Source organism: Camarhynchus parvulus, chromosome 4, assembly GCF_901933205.1.
Source record: "Camarhynchus parvulus chromosome 4, STF_HiC, whole genome shotgun sequence".
NCBI lineage: Eukaryota > Metazoa > Chordata > Aves > Passeriformes > Thraupidae > Camarhynchus > Camarhynchus parvulus.
In genome coordinates, this window is record NC_044574.1 from 22,117,546 (window position 1) to 22,139,365 (window position 21,820).

Sequence of the window (21,820 nt, forward strand, 5' to 3'; positions counted from 1 at the left end):
TGTATGACATGTCTGATTTGCCAAAAAAACCAAATCACATCAAACCTCCGGTATCTGTGAGGATGGAGGCTCTATTTAAGGTAAACATTCAAAAGGAGATTTCAACACTGTTATCGTTAATGAAAATCTGGACAAAAATCCGGACAAAACGGACTTGGTCCATTTAAAACATGGCTGCTCATTTCAGAATATATATAAAAAAAGATATTAGGTTAGTTCCACAAAAAAATAACTATCTCTTTGGCTACAGACTTCATTAATCTCTCTCAAAAAGTCCAGAGTGACAATAAACCCACAAACTGTAAGAAAACCTACTTACTAATAAGATATGCTTTTGATATGGCTCAGGAGTGCAAGTCTCAGGTACAGGCCAGAGCACTTGCTCAAAAGTGGAAAACCACTGTGTTCTTTACAGAACTACAGTGTCCACAGGCTGGAAGAGAATTATAGAAAGTCCTAAATTCTACTACCTTGAACTGCCTCAGGAGATCTACAATAACTGAAATAAAAATCTGACGAAAGCATGTAGACAACATTCACCTTTGAGGTCCTCAGCAAGACACAGGTGCAACATCTTGCCATTGAATTCTGACCTCAAGTCAAGTACTTTGAAACATTTGCTTGATCATCATAACCCACCTGATGGAAAAATAATTATTCTAAGGGAGATAGCATCCATCTACCACAAAATTGATTTGAATTTCAGCATGGGTGTCCTCCCTCTGTTTTGTTAAATGGCTCTCAAAAATAATTCAATAAAGGAAGATTTTGCATACATGTTAAAGAGGAAGGTTATTTGTTGTAGGTGGTTTGTAGTTTTATTTTTTTATAATAGAATTTTATTTTTTTATAATAGAATTTTCAAGATGAATTTCTGGCTTTACATCTTGAAGTCTAAGCTAGTATCTTTTCTTAAAACCCAAGAAATCTGGAGAAAGAGGAGATGGCTGCAAGAGACTCAACTGGAGATAAATTAACCACTAACTGCAGAAATATTAGATTTTCTGTAACTAATTTCTCATAACTGTCCATAACCAATCGAGGCTGCATTATTTAAGTAAACGACACATTCAGGGCTGTTGAATCTCAATAGCAATATTTTATGAAATACTGTCAGGTTATTTTTACAAAACCCAAGATTAAATGGTAAATAACAAAAACTTGCATTTTTTATTAATTCAGTCATAGGTGGAAAACTTTTGAATTTTTTGCATTACTGACATTAAAAAAGATCAATAATCATCACAAGAAACGCATTTATCCCAGAAATACTATTTAGAGAGAACTAAATAAGTTAATGCTGCTATGATATAGCTAGCATAAAAGAAAACAAACCTTTATACAAGGTAATTTTAAAAAAATACCTTTAGTACCTTTTTTGTATCAAGATTTGTGTTTTGAAAAATACACTTTCTAAATTAGACTTGGTTACTAATACTGAAAATCCATAGAAAGTTCAAGCTAGTGAGAACTTTTTTCTAAAATCTAGAAGGAAAAAGACAGTGGAAATGCATTTGCTTTTTATTGAGTAAACCCAGAAACTTTCTTAAACTAATGGTTAGATTTATTGCTATTTTAGAGATGCTTCATATTTGGTTTTCTTGTTCTAGTTCTTAGAACAGATCCTATGCAAACATTTTCAAAACTCATTTACCTGGCCAAACTGCACTATATGAGATCAAGAAGCAACGAAAGGGAACCAATCCTACTGTCTCCACGTTATGGACAAAGCATACTCTTCTTCTACTCAGTTATTTAACCAAGACTCAAAGACACATTCTCCTACATCAAAGTTCTGTAATCTCTCACAAAACCTGATTTCCTCCGGAAGAAAAGCTTATAAGGATTCTCATGTGAAAAATGTTCTACCTGTAACAGCCTGAGAAGACACAGAATTGTCATATGCAGTTTAAAATATTTATCATCTAATGATCTTTAACAGTCCCAATATGTAGGATGAATGAGTTAACAGTGGGAAAAAGAGACAATCTGAAAGCAAATGTAAGTGGCTGGACACAATAAACTAAAGGCTAATGGCTACCATCTCTTTGAAGAAATGAAATTTCAATCATGATGTAATTTAAATAGATATATAAAGCAAATATAGTCAAATACAAAGAAGTTATTTGCTTTTAAATGAAACATATTTTAAATGTGGATGGGGAGAAAACAATGCAATAAAACTCAGACATAGAGCAAACCTCAACCTATTAGTTCTTAAACTGTCTGCACTATTGGACAAACCGATGTTAATTAAATTCTGAAAGAAAATACTTTATGTAGCCAAAGGTGTAACTTGCAAGAAACTGTGTTATTACCAGGCACAAGCAATTATTACAGGATCATTAAGGAACTGAACTGAAATAATTTAAAAAGGCAAAGAGAGTACATTTGCTTTAGTTTGCCTTCTGATTGGCTGAGGAATACAAATGTAGAAGATTTTCAGAGGCATTTATAGGAATGGGTCATAGAACTTTGGAATACCTATAAGCCAACATCTAAATCTCTTTCTCTCTCTCTCTCAGTTACTTCAGCAAAATCTCCTTCTTTATGGTGGCACTGAGAACACCTCTAACAGAACTTAAAAAAAAGGTTAAGGCAACCTTGACATGATGGTCTTGACCATAATGCATATACTATCTGCAAACAGGCAAAAAACATATTCAGAGATGTCATGGGATCTAACCAGAAATGGCTAGAGTTTGAAGCATACATTAGACCAGAGTGGGAGTGTGTATATAAGATACCTTAAAGATTAGGATATTCCAGAGTCCAAGACGGAGAACAGGGTCTAGAGCAAAAAGAGGCAGGGCTCAAGTAAGGTCAGGTAGACTAAGCAAAATTCTGAACTGCAGTGGAAGTACAGGTAAGCAGGAAGATACAGTTGTCTGTTTGGCATTAACATCCACATCCTCCTTCCTCATCAGTACAACAGATCATAATGAATTTGCAGCAAAAAATGAGTGGCAAAGCATAATAGGAATATTCTCAAAGAAATTTCAGCAAAGACAATAACTAAACCATTAAGCTGCAGCAGTGGTAAGAGCTAAAAAAAGGAGCAGGATTGGTTTTCCCCTTATCTGAGCTGCAGACGGATCCCATTTTCAGTGGAGCCACAACTAAAGCAGTGTAATCTCCAAACTGAAAAAATTTTGCAAAGGCTTTCTGCCTTTCTACATAGAACAGTCTAATCTCAAGAAACAGTGCATTTGACAAATCATTTTTTAACAGCACAGAGAATCTCTCCAGCAGTTCAGAAGCAGGAATACTGTATTGGAGGATCCTTACTCTTCCCAGGCAATCTTGCCACATCTTGCTCAGTTTCGCAAGTTGGTACATATTCTTGCAAACAATTCCACTTGGAATACACTCAATCCGTCTATCAAAGTAGTCTGTTTCTATACAGTTCAGTCCCAATGTAACTTACTGAATCCACAAATTTCTCTTAAGTAGCACAAATCAAAATAATATTTTAGAGCATTCTGTGCTCCAAACAGGGACTCAAGTCAGTACTTTTTTTCTTTTTTTTTTGTTTTGTTTTGTTTGTTTGTTTCCATTTGCACTCCAACAGAACTGAAGCTGTTCTAGTTCAAATTCAAGTAAAGTCTGATAGCTGACTCTCCCAATGAAACAGACTGCACTGGGAAACAGGATATAAAAATCAGAGAGGTGACATAACAGGGTAGGCCTATAACAAAGTGTCATAGCCAGTGAGAGATGTACCCTTTACTTCCTTACTCCTGCAGGTACCAACCCCGTCCCCAGCAGAGCATGTAAATTTTTTCTTAGGCTTCTTAATCTGCAATTTGAACTGTGGAGATGGTGGAAACCTGGCAGCACTCATAGGAACACAAACTGTGTCAGCACTGTATCAGGGGAGAAAAAAATCACTGCAGTGAGATAAAAATCCTGTAACTTTTACTCTCAGATAAACCCTGTATCTCCAGAGCAGTCTAAAAGTACCCCAATACATGACAGAAAAAGGCACCCCAGGGGTGCCTCTGGCAGACAGAGCTGGAGGCATCCTAACAACTTGCCTTAGGCAGAACAGCCCAGAGCTCTTCCCAAGGAAGAAACAAAAATCAATGATATAGCCAAACCTTCCCCATTAACTGAAGAAATCTTCGGGGATATCCTTTCCCCACTGGACAGATTCTCAGATAACATTTGCAAAATCTTTTAATGCAAAAATTGCATCTCAACCCCAGTAACACAGTAAAGGCAAGGTCTGCATGAATACACCCTGTAGATCCCAGCTGGTGAAACTGATCCCACACTAAGGCAGTCTCTGCTGAGGCACAAAACCTATTAGTCAAACTGCTCTTTTGAACTGGCATCCCAAAATAGTACCTCAGAAACAGATCTGTTGTGAAGAAAAATTCCAAAATAGCAGACAATATCCAGCTCAAGTAAAGAAAAAGAAAACGAAGAATCTAGTTCATATTTCTTCTTGGGTTTTCACTGCTTCCCCCACCCATCCTAATAAATGTGAAAAACCCATGCACAAACAGAACACAGGCATTATGTTAACAAAAACGATGGTTACATGTCAACTTTACACCTACCTATCATGATTATAGAAGTTTAACAAGGCAATGATAAACCTGAGATTTACTAAGATTTATTAAGATATTAACCTTAGTCTTCTAACTGTTATAGGCCCATACATAAAATACCAGTCTCCCATTTAACTTCATTTTGCAGATGAGAAAGTAAGCTCTTACCAGGTTATTCAACAGCTTTCATATGGGCAGACACAGATTATTTTTTAAACATTCTTAATGCTTTTTTTCCTGAAAAAATCCATCACCTAGTTCCGAGAAATAGCATTTATTCAATTACAATTCTCTGAAAATTACACTTTACCAGTTCTCAACATGGCACAGGAACAACAAAAGATCAGCAGCCACTAAGATATTGCAACAAACCACGTTTATTCTGCAGGTCTTAGATCAGTCTGAAATGTGTAGTGTAATAATCATGCGTCGGATGTTTTGTTAAACACTTTGATACTTATTTAAAAGAATTAATTTAAAATTTAATTTCGACTTCCCCAAATAATCTTTACTTGCAACACTGTCATCATTCAGTGTGCCTCTGTGAATGTGCATAAATGTGTTTGTGTATGAATACATACAATGCCAAATTTAAACACATTTTATTAAACATCTTTTTGATTTTTATGGCCTGTTAGCAGCAGTTATACAGATATTTTACCTGTGACATGGTTTTGAAATAGAACAAATGTTTCTGAAGTCCTCAGAACCAATAAAAATACACAAACCATTTTCTTTGTGGATATATTCACTCCAACGCACAAACCCTTCCACTGCCCCATTTATCCCATTAGTGTAGTGGCTTAAATGATGCATGAAGCATCATTTCAGCAGTGAAGTGAATGTCATCATTAAGGTCCCAATAAAAACATAAACAATATAAGAACCATAACTCAATATTGAGAAATATCTGCAAATCAAAGTACAACTGTAAATAGTACATTCAAGTCCAGCCTGACAGAAAATAAAGCAATTTTTCCTTCTGACATTAGCCCCCAGTTCAAATCAGCATTTAAGAATGTGTTTATTAACATTAAACACCAGCTTTAATCAATAAAATTTGAGTTCAGGCTGATATGCTTATTTGAGACAGAGCCTCAATGATTAGAAGAGGTTCAATTACAAAGTGAAAGTAGCAAAACAGTCAACAGTGCACTGGGAAAATTAAAATCTACAAACTTGTTTCAGTTTTAACAACTGGTCAAATAAGGTAGATGCAAAGTCTGAAAGACTAGACTTGCTTTGTCAGTGCTACATTCCAGAGTAATAAATACTACTAAAAATATTTGAGGTTGGTCTCATTTCCTCTGTGCTTCCTAGCAGAGTTGCCAGATACATTATTTGAGTCACTTGTATAATTTCTTCAATCAAACAAATTATTTTTCCAATTAAGCTGCTCAATGTAATCAGGAATAGAAGTAAATGATGTGAGAAATGTTAGGGCACCTGTGACTACCAAAAATAGAAGAGGGAGTAAGTGAGCATGCTGCTTCTGTGCTTCGTCTCTCCTACTCTAAGAGATCTGGCCAATTCCAATCAAACACTAAAGGCATCAGTAGATTCTTAAAAGGCTGGTGAAAATCTGTGGCAGTTTGACTAGTCAGACATGAAAGGGACAGCAGCAAAAACAAGCAGATGCCCTTATTAATGCCTCCCTTGAAGCAAAGTGCCTTGTGAGCTCATGAGAGCTCAGGTCTGTCGGTCCTGCTGCTTAACCAGACAGCATCTACAACACCTGAAAACAGCCTCAGCACAGCAGTGCCTTCTGCCCATCCAGGTGCTAAGGAACAAAGTCAAATCAGCAGTCCCAAGGGATAAGTGAAGACAAAATCTACAAAACAACTGAAAATAATTTCATTCCTTGAATAGGTTTTGTTTTGAAAAGCAAGGCTGAATTTTAAATTTAAGTAACTCTGGGGCTAAAAATCAAAGTAGCTGTACTGTGCTACATCACTATCTTCAGGGACTGCTACCTACATACTCAGAAGGCAGCAAGCGAGGCTGTTCTCTCCACCCTGGGACCAGCCCTCACACTCAGAAGAGCAGTGGTAAAGTTGTAGGGCAAGCATTTGCTAGTCCCTGCAAACAGAATATTATTACCTTTGTCCTCACGGTAGAGAGGGGTAAATCTCTTCCTCTGTTTAGGATTTGGCCCTCCTTAACACTTGGTGTGTTGGGACCATTCTGATTTGGTTTTGTGGGCACCATTTTTTCTTAAAGGAATTAATTTCTCATTTAAATACTAAATATTTATGGGAGGTCAGCAACTTTGTTAGCACCTTTGTTAGCAAGCTCTATCCAAAGAGCAATAGAAAAGCCTGCCTTTGTCACCCTGAGATGAGCAAGGCCTGTTTAGGAAAGTACTTCAGCCCACTGAGATAGTGCAATTCTTCCAATTCACATACCCATCAGACGTTGCTTTGAAGACTTTTTTTTTCCTCCTCAACAGTCTTATTACTTAGATGTAATAATCAGATGTACACCCTAGAGACACAGTTTCAAGATACAAGAATTAATACATTGTCTTACCTACTACATTTTCCCTCCCTTTTGATTCCTTCACATGATGCCTTGTCAGAGGACAATTCTGTGGAAGCAAATACTAATTTTCTCCTTAAAAACAAAACCACAAATTAAAATAACCAAACAAAAAAAAAAAAAAAAAACAACCAAAAATCAATTTCAAATCAGATGTTACTAATTTTATAGTGTTAGACAATTAAAAATATTGCAGGCCAATTCATAGCATGAATTTCATAGTATATCTTGTCTTTTAAAATACCTCCCCAGTATTTACAAAGTGGTACAGAGTATAAACAGCAAAAGCTTTTGACAGTCCTTAGAATCCTTGTATCAAACAAAATCTGAAACAAACAACAACAAAATAGACAAAAACCCAGTGTCCTTGCACTGCACAGAAAAACTTCCAAACTTCAGGAGTTTTACATAATCAGTTCTCCCAGTTCAGTTGTAAATTATAACACGGGGTATACACATATACAAAATCAACAGCTGCATATAAACAAATTATATTTCCTTATTTCGTCTGCACTGTACAAACTAGACACATCAAAGCAGACTATTTTGAACAGAAAATACACACACAAATATATATATACATATATAACACAAGAATATACATGTAAGTATTACACTTCAGGCTCAGGAAATCAGCTGGAGGTTTCATGAAGTGCTCTGTTCTTCTGCAGCACTGTATTTAGTTCCTGAATCACATCTGACGGCAATTTACTATCTAGTTCCAAAGTAGTTTTGTTTGTTTTGGTTTTATTTTTCCTCAGTGTCTTATGTGGTATTTGGTGTAATTCAGTCATCCCTGAGCCTGCATCATCTTCAGAAATCAAGCTTCGATGTGTTTTAGTATGATTTCGCCCTTTCTCCTCCTTTCTTTCCAAACATTGTGCCACAATAGATGCTTTTTCTTTCAAGTTTTTTCTTTCTTCCAGAAGTTCATTATCATGATGTTCACCAAATCTTGATTTTCCAGCTTGTAGTTCTATACTCTTACCAAACAAGCAAAGAGAAATAAGTTCATTCAAACCATATTAAAAAATGTTTAGATTGCAATTTTTGCTCATTAGTTTCACATAAGTTTTAAAGAAAAAAATATTAATTTTACTCAAGAGCTGAGACAGCAAAGTTAGTTTTAAATTACCACAATTGTCATATTATTATTTATTAATTTTTAGTGAGCAAATTCTCAATTAGCTATACTTCTGGAATTTACATAAATCATGCACCATACCAATGAAGACATGAAGATTTATTTTAATATAATCACAATTTGATTTTTCATTCTACCACAGTAGACTAAATTTTAGCATAGAGAGATTTTGGGTCTTTGTGTATTTCCTGTGTGGAACTTGTTCAGTTTGACTGCATTTTTTACAGAGTTATTCATCCACAGCATATGAGCAACTTGTTCCTTGGAATCTTAATACCTCCTATACGTTAAAACAAACATTAAAAACTACTCAAACACTAGAGAGGAGCTAGTTTAGATACACAGAATTATAGAATGGTTTGGGCCCTTCTTGTATGACCTATTCTAAGTCAGTATGCTATTTGATCGTGCTTGAAAGAAAAGGTTTTTCCTCATTCCTCAGCCTTCCTGTATTTTGAAATAAAATCAAATACTTACTGCAGATACACAGCAATACATTTCTATTTCAATTAAATAATTCTACATGAGAAACATGCATATTTCAAATGCACTGTCCACATGTGCAACAAGTGGTATAGAAATAATCAAAATGTTTTGGTTCTATTTGTTATTAGGATTCTTAGTTATTGAGCCTTTCAAACCTTTGGTATTACACATTTGTGTTGCTAACCCTCAATAAAACTGCTTCCAACGATGAGGAAAAATCAGACATTTAATATAGACATTTTAGCAAAAGATATTAATATTAAACTCAGTTTCTGGGTATCTTTGAGCTTATAGTGGTTTGGGTTTTTTCCCCCTCATCTTTCTCTCTCAAAGATATCACTTTTTTCACTGTTTGGAAAACTTTCAGTCTCTTTTCCTGCCTATATAAATTGATGACATTTCTACTACAAGTTTGGAAAACTTTCAGTCTCTTTTCCTGCCTATGTAAATTGATGACATTTCTACTACAAGTTTACACATTGATCTGTAAATAGACTTCCATTTTCCATAAACCAGCATATTTCAGAAAATGCTTGTTCCTGGTATTACTTTTTAATGCTTTAAAACTGAGATATTCTTGGAAGAGTACTCAAATTCATGGAAAGGCTGAAAGCATGGTCTCCCAATGGTACATTTTTTTTAACTGACTCCACTGGGGTATAATATTTCTTCTTAATAAACCGTATCATATATATATTTTCTACTGCTATTTTACTGTTCATTCCAGTTTTAGCTTTCCATGTAAAAAAGCATTAGTTTTTATTTTTCATTATGTATTGTGTTAACCTGATTACTTTCATCAAAGAAGTTTGAAAATACAAGCATCTGAAAGAACTTATTAAAAATTGCAAAAATACTTTCTGAGAGAAGGTTAAAAAAGACAAATTTATAAACAAATTTATAAACAAATTACAAAATACTTATATTCACATGGCTTTATACTCTTATAGTTAGGCAGAGCAGAATTTCTTTCTGGAAGAAAGTGTAACAGAAGATGGAATTGTCTTTTATATAAAGCACTATGCCTGCCTTTTGCTTTTCATTTACTACGGAAATAGCCAACTTTACCATTCTGTACCTGAACCACCATCTCTGTTAGTGGTGATAACACATCCCATATTAACCTCTCCTTTCAAAATATTCTAAAATGTGCAAGAAATTATAGTGCTGCAGTCAAAGGATCAAGCTGTTGCATCAACAGTTATTCACTGCTGCAGTCAAGCTAGTTACCACTACTATTCCCTAGTAGAACAGTGCCTCCACTGCTTCATCTCAAGTTCTCCCCACAGGCATCAGTATCTCTATGTGGATACCAGAAAAGTAATCTCAAACTAATATGATAAGGTTCAGATACATCACTAGTGCACTAGTGTAATGTAGTAACAAAGCTCAGCCTATTCAAAGAGTTGTAACTAAAGCTTCTCATTCTTCTTTGAGAATAATAATAGCACAACTTAAATGTATCAACATTAGTTCCATCTGAGCTTTTCCATTATGTTCACAGAATAGATAACTAAAACCATGCAGTTATTTTAGACAGAGGAAAAAATATCTGAAGATACGCATGCAGGACAGTTTTCAAGGATCTTATTAAAAATAAAACCCATATTGTAATAAAATGCATAATACTTCCAGCTAAAAGTCTTATTTACTCCGAATGAACAATCTCTACTAAAAAAAAACCAAAACAACAAGTACAAATAAAAGTCCATTATGATTTACTGAACAGCCAGAGAGGTTATGCAACTTGAGACTACAATAGTTTTTTTACATTAAATTGTCCTAAATGTACCTTTAATGACAAAATATTGGAAGAGGCATTGATAATAAGAACATCTGCATTCTATATTTATCCAGCTCGAGGGAGTTCATTATTACTGGACTACTTATTACAGCATTGTGGTTAAAAGTTCTACATCAAGTTTAAACCCCACTTACCTCTGTATTCCCTCTGATTTTACAAGTGTTCTTCTCCTGTTGAATGGGAATAAGTGGTAAGCCTCTGATCTTTGGACTTTTAGTTATGGATTGTTTTCTTGCTTTCCCAACAGGTGGCCATATATCTGCATGCTGAAGAAAAAAATGATTCCGTATTTTCCATGTACAATTTCATAAATACAGAAGATTCTTTGGTATGCAAAACTCCCTTGGAAAAAGCTATAAACTGCACAATACCATTCCTTCCTATTGTGGGAGAAAGGGAAAAACACTATGATGATTAAAATTATGTTAATATTTCATAAGTGCTGCCCAATGTTGAGTGAAAAGAACCAAATTGTCTCTACATAATTATCATGTATCAAACATCCTCCTTCCTTAATATTATTCTCATTATCCTCAAAAAATAGAAAATATCATCAAACACAACATACATTTTGACTTGTTTCACAATTTCAAAATTCCACAGAAGCATGCTTTCGTGAGTCCCAACAAAAGTTTCTGAAATAAGATAAAATCACCTCAATGTGCAAGCATTTCAAAATATGTTTCTTGTTGAGGTTCAAGACCAAAGTGCAGGGTTACAACACCTGGGTCACAACAAGCCCAGGCAGGGCTACAGGGTGGGGTAGAGTGGCTGGAATGTGGCCCAGTGGAAAAGGACCTGGGAGTGCTGGCTGAGAGCTGCTGACCATGAGCCAGTGTGTGCCCAGGTGGCCAAGGAGGCCAATGGCATCCTGGCCTGTGTCAGCAACAGTGTGGCCAGCAGGACCACGGCAGTGATTGCTCCCTTGTACCCGGCACTGGGGAGGCCACACCTCAAATCCTGTGTCCAGTTCTGGGCCCCTGATTGCAAGAAAGACATTGAGGGGCTGGAGCGTGTCCAGAGAAGGGACACAGAGCTGGGGAAGGGTCTGGAGCCCCAGGCTCGTGGGGAGCAGCTGAGGGAGCTGGGGAAGGGTCTGGAGCCCCAGGCTCGTGGGGAACAGCTGAGGGAGCTGGGGAAGGGTCTGGAGCCCCAGGCTCGTGGGGAGCAGCTGAGGGAGCTGGGGAAGGGTCTGGAGCCCCAGGCTTGTGGGGAGCAGCTGAGGGAGCTGGGGAAGGGTCTGGAGCCCCAGGCTTGTGGGGAGCAGCTGAGGGAGCTGGGAGTGCTCGGCTGGAGAAAAGGAGGCTCGGGGGGAACTGACCGGTCTCTGCAATTGCCTGAAAGGAGGCTGGAGCCAGGTGGGAATGGGCTTCTTCTCCCAGGCAACCAGCGACAGAGTGAGAAGAAATAGCCTTAAACTGCACCAGGGGAGGCTTACATTGGATATTAGGAAGAGTTTCTTCCCAAAAAGGGTGATTAGACATTGGAATGTCACCAGTCAGCATGCCTGGAGATGTTTAAGAAAAGACTACGTGTGTCACTCAGTGCCATGGTCTGGTTGACAAGGTGGTGCTAGGTCATAGCTTTGACTCAGTAATCTCAAAGATCTTTTCCAAACTAATTGATTCTGTGATTCTGTGAAAATTTGTATTAATAATTTAGAGAAAATAATTGCTTAACATATGATAACAATATGTGTTATCCAAAACACAATCTAGAAATATGCAGATCTGGTTTCAACAGTAGTCTTTGCTTTAGCTCAACTGAAATAGGTCAGTTTTGGGGAAAAATGGGAAGTTTCACTCTGAGTGAAAAACAAGTCTGGGAAGAGAAGGGAAGTAAAAAAACATATATTACTTACTGAACATTTCAAATTTGAGCACATGAGCTCACATTCTTCAAGTAATGCTAATAAAAACCAGAAACACAGATTTGAGGACAAGGTATTTCAAGATGATTTTACTGAAAAAATCATCAACATGAGATTCTGTGAATCAAAGAGAATATCCAAGGCCTACAGCTAAATCAGCAAAACTTCGAAGGAAACTGGCAAGCCAGGACTGCAAATCCATGAAGCACGTCTCTTAAAGACTGTATTTAAAAAAAAAAGTTGTGCTCTACGAGGAGCTATGATCATAACTTTGCACATGGTCTGCAAGTAAAAAGACGACTACCATTAAAATCCATCAGAATCAGTGATTACTGACTCATGATGGCTGACTAGAAATTGAAAGCCTTGCTCCAAATTTAGAAAAAGTATTTTATAGACTCATATCTTGATGGAGTAAAAAATTCTCACACATGGTGTGACCAGAGTGATGCAAAAGTCTGTGATGAGTTCTCTCCAGTGAAGAGTTCTGTCCATTAAGAACATTTTCGTCCAATGAAATGAGAAATTATTATCTGAAAGAGCAGCTCTTGCCAACCAAAATCAGTTTATTGTGGATCAAGATAAAACAAACAAACACAATCCAGAAAGTGATGGAGAAGCTTCTGAAGAAAACTATCTGCCTTAAATCCCAGCAAGCCTAAGGAAACCATCCCTGTCAGCTAAGCAGACTGATTTCCCTTTTGTGCCTGTAACATTTCTTATAATAGAACTGAGAAAATATATCAGAAATGCTAGCAACGCATTAGGCCACATAAAAATGTATTTATTCATAGTTTTGACCCCTCTGTTCAACTGCACCTCATGGTAGTATAATGTGCCTCCAGCTGATCAAAGACAAGGAAACTGGAAGAAAACTATTGTGTCCATCTTCATACGAATTAATTACGTCCAACTGAATGCTATGCATGCTCTTAAGAGATTTTTTTACAGAACTATTATAGAATTCAAGAATCATGCTTTTCAGGATGGTTTTGCATAGAACTCAAAGAAACATTGGTCCTACTTCCAACACTTAGTATGTACCAGTTTGAAATGGAAGATTAATAACCTCTGGGTTAACTTGATGGCCTGTATCAAAGTACTCTTGTACCTAGATTACAGCAGTACACACACTTTGCTATTTATACTATACTGCACTATTTATACTACAGGAATAAACATTATCAGACACCAGGAAAAGAACAGTAATAGTACTACTATCTTACTGATTTTAATTACTAATAAAACTTGAGTCTGCTCAAGCACCAAGGAATGCAGTAATATTGGTTTATGTCCCTCTTAATTGCACGAGATCATTAAATGTCAATGTCTTAACACTTCAAAACCAATTTTACAATATTTTTCAATTTCCAATCTAACTTATTCCACTCACAATGATGATGTGCCGCCTGCAGTTTCTCTAACATGTGTGTTCAAATACAGTGACAACATATACAGTAAAAAAATAAACTGACTTTCCTAAAGAGGGTCTCAACTTCCAAATTCTAACTAGAAATAATCTCAGTTGACATTTACAGTTTTCTGGTTTAGAAATGGGATAATGTGGTAATAATTGTCTGCTGCTGTATGATACAAGACTTTTTAGAGATCTTACAGCAAATTTTACCAATACGAGGCATTGCATTCCTAAGGAAATTTTCTCTGTAATGAAGTAGTAGATTGCAGCAAGAACAATACACTAAATCTGCATCATTAGCATGTAATTTCTCATGTAGTCTATAGACTGACAACTTTACTGATGTCCAGAACACTTGTAAAAAAAACCCAACAGTTTCCACAAAAAATCAAGCCAAACCAAAAAACCCTTTCAATGTAGTACTGCTAATTCAGTGCACTGTTCATTCCTTAGAATAACGGAACATAAACATTATGAATTCATAGCATTTTTTTAATGTACATAAAATGATTTTATCTTTATTTTTTCTGTTAGGAAAATTTATCTTGGACAGTGAGCAATGGCTCCCAGTTTTTAATCTATATTGTGAAAGGAACACTGTACATCTGCCTGAGCAGAATCTTAAGACTGTCCTTCATTGTGATTTTATGTCAAAAGGACTTCAACAGTTACCAACCTTGCATGAGTTACTTCTAAGTTTCCTATATCAATAACCTCTGAGCCTATTTGCTGTGACACTGCTCATGTTATGCCCATGAGATGTATGCCAGCTGTTTCCATAGAAACAACAACAGTCATTTCAGTTAAGAGAGCTGAATAAGACAAGAATATGGAAGTCTTACTTTCAAGACATGCATTATACTTCTAGCACTACTATCTTTGAAAGTCAGATCCTGTTTTAGGAAGTCACTAAGTCTGTATTTCAATAGTCTTGTGCTCAGCCTACTTTATGCAACACAAAGCTCCCAGGTAATCATAAATCTAGCAATGTTTATTCACAGTGATATCCTGCAAAGCTCCTTGAACATCATGGGAAAAAGAAAAATCTGACACAGACACAAAATCCTGTTAAAACCTTAAACTATGTTCCACTCTTCTGTCAGGCTAAATTCTTCCCATCTTGCTTACTTCCACTTCTCCAATGCAAACATTAAACTCCATTTTCAAGGATGTGTTGTATGCCACTCAAACATACACCCTTCTTACAATCTCATATCAAGCAGAACAGTACTTAATTTAGGATAAAACCTACCCAACACAATGAATTGTCAGTGTTAACAAAACAAACCTGGATACCAGAGAAAAAAAGCCATATTAGCACAGCTCTTCAACTGGGCTAGCTCACACCACTATGCTTTTAAACATTACACCCCTCTTTCATCACTACTTTAGCAGCATCCAAACAAGTGAGCAGAGAAATAGCACTTGGGTATTGTGGCACACAGACACACCCTTTACGTCAGTGGCCAAAATTTCACCCACAAGAGCTTTCTGGAAAGGAAATAATTGTCCTTCTTTACCAAGCTTCTCTACAACACAGTGGGGTGGGATGAAGAGATGATGTCAGAATCTAATGTTCTCACTCTCAGAGCACTCATAGTCTTCATGGCCTAAGACACATCTTTTGGCATTCTCATTACATTAAGTATTCCAGAAACTTTGACACTGAACCTTATATATAACACATACATATTTAATGGGATTTTTATAACAGCAGAATAAGTTACATTTTCTGATCAGATTAGTACCTGTGCCATAAAAATGCTTATCATCCACTCCATCTGCACATCTTGTCCATCACAACATATATACCTAGAACACAAAACACAATTAATATTAAAAGCAATAGAGATGCCAGTTATAGTTAAACATATTAAAGAACAGGCTTCTAAACTACATCAAATAGTGCTTAAATTCATTCATGCTATCTATATTTATTATTAACACTACCAGAAAAAATAGGCATAGATAAATACTTCAAATTATCACTTTACCTACTTTGATGACAATGCCTGTGCTTCATTTTAAGCATGTGCACAGGATTAAAACCTATCATTCTAACTTTATGACTATTGTTTGCTCTCTGGTCACAGAAGGAAGCCAGACACCTAAACCCAAAACATGAACCAAACATACCAACTAAGAAAGTTTCTTTACTTAAGAAAACAAAAATAAAATTTGACACGAAAGCAAAATAATGCCCATTAGTTTTCAAACACTCTTATTTTGCAATTGAATATTTCAACAAATATTAGACAGTGAAATTAAACCAAGCATGCATTTCATGTTTACCTACCACTGGTGTTTTTCAGAAAATACTGCAAGTCCCCAGCTGAAAGAAAGAAGACTTTCAAAAATTAGTTCCATAAACAGCGACATATTCCTCAAACAGCAGAGATTAATTACCTCTATATAGTCCTCTTAATTTGAAAAAAAAGTATTTTTTTTGTGAAGTCTAAATGTGTACTGCAAATCCAGAATAAAGTTGTGGGTTTGAGGATGGATTTTGCTAATTTTCTTACAATTGATTCACAGTTAATGAACTTTCTGTTTTAGACAAAAGGTTATAGCAAAGCACTGCAGATGACAGCTGACTAGTTGCCACATTTTTGCTGTGGGTGTGCTTTTTAAAAGGAGCTGGAAATAAAACTGTCTGGTAAAGAGTCCACTACAGTGTGGAAGTCACAGAGAGAAAAGAGCTATGCTTGTACTATAAACAAAAGGAATCACATGATTTTATAGGGATTTAATAATTACTAGGAAAATGAAAAGGGAGTGGGTGCACAGTGAAGCCTCTGAGGTGAAACAAACAGACACTTCTGGAGATCCAGAAGAGACTTGGTAAACTCTTCTTTTGAAAGTAGACTAAAAATAACCTCAAGGTAAAAAAACCTGCAAACACACATTTATATAATCTTTTTACTCCTATTTTGGACTAATCTCCTACTCATTCTGCACTTGACTTAAAAAAAAATGCAAAAAAAACACAAACCCACCAATGTTTTCTTTAAGGTGGCTAAGCTTTGAAATTCACAGACTTTTTTGGGGTGTTTTGATTTGCCAACTGTAAAGAAAAAGTTCAAGCAGATCTGTTTAAAGGCAACAGCCAACCTAGACTCCCTCCGGGATAAGATCCTATGTGCATTGTCTCAGTATCTCAAAGCTTTGACTGAACAAGAACTGGAAACATCTGAGAAAAACAGGTGTCATTTCCCAATGCTCCTTTCCTGAGAGATTGTCACTGATGTCTGTAAAGGGCACTGTAGTCTTCAGCTAGCAGAAACATCAAAATAACAAAGATGGTGAAAAAGGAAAATCCTCTGCTGAACAACAGGAACTGCCAGTAAGGGCTATGACTAACTGGTTTTCTCTTCTCTCTTTTTACTTGGTGCAAGGAAAGTGTGTCCACCAATGACATGCAGGACATATAGCACAAAACTAAGTGAGCCAGGAGCGACCATATCCACAAGAGATAACAAATGCACTTTAGATTACAAAGAACCAATCAATAAAGTAATTTACTAGCACAGATTAGTTAACATGGAACATGAAAACAAATATAGGAAAAGAACAAATAATATTACAGGGGATAATTTAATTCAGTATACTGCTATAGGCTTCTTGACTTTTCCTTGTTCCACAATGTTCTATGTTACCCTTTACTGATGATATTACAATACTTTTTACACTGTGTTTATTTTCTTTTCTATTCTTACTTTGTTGGTGGCTTCATTTTCTTTTTCACTCCAAGATAAAGCTTCAGAGAACTGACAGGCAACACTTTTTCAGGTTTGCTAGCCTGCAAATAAAGTAAGATGCTAATTATTGTATCAGGAATGTGCCAAAGAGAGAATGCCACATGATTGATTTCACAGTTCAGTTTCTTTCATGGAGTGCACCCCTCTTTTCTAGTAAATCATTAAAATATTTTATCTCCTTCTTTGCCATTAACAAAGTGTACCAGTCACTTTTACCGGAAGTAGCCTGATTAAGAGCTTAAGGTTCACATGAAATCACAAAACTATAACACAATTAGAATAATGAAGATGTGGTGCTATATATGAACACAAACTCTTCAAGAGACAGGAAGATGGGAAATGGGATTGCTCTCTGTTAAATAACCTCTTCTATGAAATGGTGAAAATTTTCTTCAAATCAGAGAATGGTTTGGGTTGGAATGGACTTTAAAGACCATCTAGTTCCAACCCCCCTTCCATGAACAGGAACATCTTTCACTAGACCAGATTGCTCTGAGCTCTATCTAGCCTGACCTTGAACATTACAGTGATAGGGCATCCCCAGCTTTTCTGGGTAACCTGTTCCAGTGCCGCACCACCCTCACAGTAAAGAATTTTTCCTAATACTCAGTCTAAACCTACTCTCAGTTTGAAGGCATTCCTGTCATTCTTCTGCATTACATTCTTCTAAAATATCTGTTTCCATCTTTCTTCTAGGCTCCTTTCAGGTACTAGAAGGCCACAAATAGGTCTCTTTTCCAGGCTGACCAAAGACAGTTCTCTCAGCCTTTCTTCACAGACAAGGTGCTCCATCCCTCTAATCGACCTGGTAGCCTCCCAGGTCCATGTCCTTCCTGTGCTGGAACCCCAGAGCTGGCTGCAGCCCTGCAGGTGGGGTCTCACCAGAGCAGAGCAGAGCAGAGGGGCAGAATCCCCTCCCTCCCCTGCTGCCCATGGGGCTCTGGATGCAGCCCAGGACACCTCTGGCTCTCTGGGCTGTGAGTGCCCATGGCTGGGTCATGTCCAGCCTCTCATCCACCAGCATCACCAAATCCTCCTTAGCAGGGCTACTGTGGATTTGTTCATCCCCCCAGACTGGGTTGATATCATGAGTTGACCCAAACAAGGTGCAACACCTTGCACTTGATCATGTTAAACCTGCTGAGATTCCCATGGGCTTACTTTTCATGCTTGTCCAGGCCCTTCTCGATGGCATCCTGTTCCCCAGGTGTATCAACCATACCCCCAGCCTGGTGTCATCTGCTGAAGATGCACTCAATCCCCCTTTCTGTGTCACTAATGAATATATTAAGTAGCACTAATCCCAGCAAGGACCTCTGGTGTCCATCAGGACTCTGAGCCATTGATCAACACCCTCTGGATGTGACTATCCAACCACTTTCGTATCCGTCTAACAGTCCACTCCATCAATTCCATCCCTCTCCAATTAAGAGAAAAGAATACTGTGAGGGACCGTGTCAAAGGCTTTACAGAATTTCAGATAAATGACACCTGCAACTCTTCCCTTGTCCGCTGACATAGTCAATTTATCATAGAAGGCCACCAAGTTGGTCAGGCAGGACTTGCCCTTGGTGAAGCTGTGCTGACTGACTCAAACCCACAATCCCTGGTTTAGACAGTGCTTCATCCATTAGGCCACTGGGGCCGCTAAATCAGGATGAAAAAAAAGCAAGTTATGTCTTTGAACAACAAGAAGTCTCTTGATAACATATCCTGACTTTTATGGGACAGGGGATGGGGAGGACAGGGCTTTGTTCCTCCTTATATCTTCAGAAAGGGCAGCCCAGTGAGACAGAAGGAATCCACCTGGTTTCTGGAGAACACCAGTATTGGGACCTTCAGAGGAACCTACACAGGACAAAGAAATGGAACAACAGGGATCTCATTAAATTTAACAATGACATACACAAACTCTTGCACAGGTGAAGGAAAAAACTCCTTGAATGATAGAGTGGGAGGCAGTTCCACTGATAGGAACCAGAGCATGCTGGTAGGTGCCAAGCTGGGCATAAACCAGCAGAGTATCCTAACAGCAAAGGTGGTCTCGCTTTCCTGAGCTAGCAGAAGCACAGTGAGGAGGTGGAGGAGAGTGATTCTCCTCCTTTCCTTATTACTTGTGTGACTTCATCTTTTGGATCCTTCAGAAAAAAAAGAGAATCAGTAATCTGGAGAGGGTTCAGCAGGGGCCCACCAGGCCATCTGGGGGCTGGAGCACTTGCCCTGGAGGAGAGGCTTCCCAGTGCCTACAGGGAAATTTTGAAGCAGACTGAGTGAGGCATTTTGTATTGTGAGAAGACTACATCTAAGGACAGACAAATTTTCCTCCATGAGGACAGTCAGGTACTGCAACAGGCTGCCCAGAAAGGTTTACTATCTGTCCTCAGGGTTTTCGAAGACTTTAACAGATTAAAGCCATGCACAACATGTCCTGACCTCAGCTGCTATCCCTGCTGTGCACAGGAAGCTGGACAAGGATCTCCTGAGGTTCCTTGCTTGCTCCTTCTTGAACAAACTACCTCTAGTCAATCTACAGAAGACATAGACCCACAGTTGTGAGAACTGAATGTTACTGAAAGATGAAGTGCTGAAAGGAAACAATAGATGCACACTATTACAGAGAAAAATATTTAACACAACACAAAAGCATTCCTTTAGTACTTTTAGGTCAAGTGTTTTAGCTTTCAATATAGAAAAAACTGCACCAAACAACAAATCTTATAATCCCAGTACACAAAGCTACTCCCCAGTGTTTACTGTCCCTGGATTCTCAATTTCCCATTCTGCAGCTTTCAACTTCTAACACTCCGGTGTGGGAAAAAAGAGGCACTTAAGAGAACTTAAAAAACAACAAAACACACAACAGTTTTATGGTTGGTATTCTTGTGTAACTTCCTGCTCAAAAGAAGGGTACTGCCAGGATGAAAAAATACCCCTGCAGAACACACCATTCACTTAAACAACTGCATACTTCTCACAATAATGCACCTTAAGGGAGCCATTCCTTTGTCTGTGAGCTTATCTCTTAGCAACAGAACATTAAAGGGATAAATTATTTCAGTCAATTAGCACAATATAGCAATTTAGAATATAGTAGTCATAAAAACTTTCAATGTTTTTGATAATTGCTCTTGAACAAGAGAAACACTGAACAGAATGTATCTCCACCTGCATATACAAATTTAATGTGCTATTAATGAGAATTTATAAATTAATTAGTACACGTGGCCTTATTAACTATAATTTTCCATCTGCAATGTCAAGCGTTCCTACTATTCATTCCTAAACATGACTAAAATTAAACCAAGATTATTCATGGTAGATTAATAGCTCTCAAAAAAATTTAAAACAAACTCATATACTATTTGATCAGAATGGTATTGCCATTTGCATTAAAAAAATAATTTAAAAATAAGTGTTCAAAGCGCCTCCTAAGTTGGGGAATTAAATTTTTTATAAATTAGAATGGCTTAAAAGAGGAGATTATAAAGTGGTAAAACAATCCTGTCATAAATTCTTTCCAAGATACTAATTAAGGCTTTATGGGCATATTAATTTATTCTCACATATGTGCCAGTTTGAGTTTTAGCACTAAATTGTAAGACACTATTTGTGACATTCTGGGGTCATTCTAATTAAGATGTATCCACAGCTTCACAAGAAGACACAGTGCATTAGTTTACGTGAGCAAGGGATATGTCTTAAAAAAAGTACTTTAGGAAGGTCAGCGATATACATCTGTATTTTTTGGATGGGAAAAAACCAGCAGTCAGCAAAAATAAAAGCACTTGAAACTTTGATTTTTTTTTAAACCAGAAATAATTGGAACTAAAACGTAGCTCTTTATTAATATTATTTGGCTTTATACTTAAATACAAGCTGCATACACTCAAATCCACTGTTTTAAGAAAACTCCCATGAAATATTTAAAACTGAACCCTTCCTGCTATTAATCAGGACTAAATTCACTTCTATGGAATTCTGAGGTATACATAACCTAATTATCCATACTAGTTTTTAAAGGACTGAGAATACATCTGAAAAATGTTGTTGAGAAGCAGGGAAATATTCTCCTAGTGTATTGAGAGTTATTGTTTCCTATAATCTCTTCTATCATGAGACATGTATGCATAAGAACCCTGTTGTTTGAATTTTTAAGGGCTTTGTGTGAAATACCAAGAAAAAAATGGCATGCATTCCTTTAAGTTCCATATTACTCCTGCTGCACCTTTCTACAGCAGGTTTTCAAA

General features: G+C 37.1%; 1 protein-coding gene across 1 annotated transcript in view; it reads right to left on the reverse strand.

Moving 5' to 3' along the window:
• Window positions 1-7,583: 7,583 nt before the first annotated feature.
• Window positions 7,584-21,820, reverse strand: part of ARAP2 (ArfGAP with RhoGAP domain, ankyrin repeat and PH domain 2) — a 115,288-nt gene continuing 101,051 nt past the window's right edge. The window contains exons 29-33 of the mRNA XM_030948180.1: window positions 17,532-17,614; window positions 16,112-16,147; window positions 15,564-15,627; window positions 10,663-10,794; window positions 7,584-8,077 (exon numbers count right to left, since the gene is read on the reverse strand). Coding sequence (XP_030804040.1) covers window positions 7,727-8,077; window positions 10,663-10,794; window positions 15,564-15,627; window positions 16,112-16,147; window positions 17,532-17,614 — 666 coding nt within the window. The 3' untranslated portion in view covers window positions 7,584-7,726. The remainder of the gene's footprint in view (window positions 8,078-10,662; window positions 10,795-15,563; window positions 15,628-16,111; window positions 16,148-17,531; window positions 17,615-21,820) is intronic.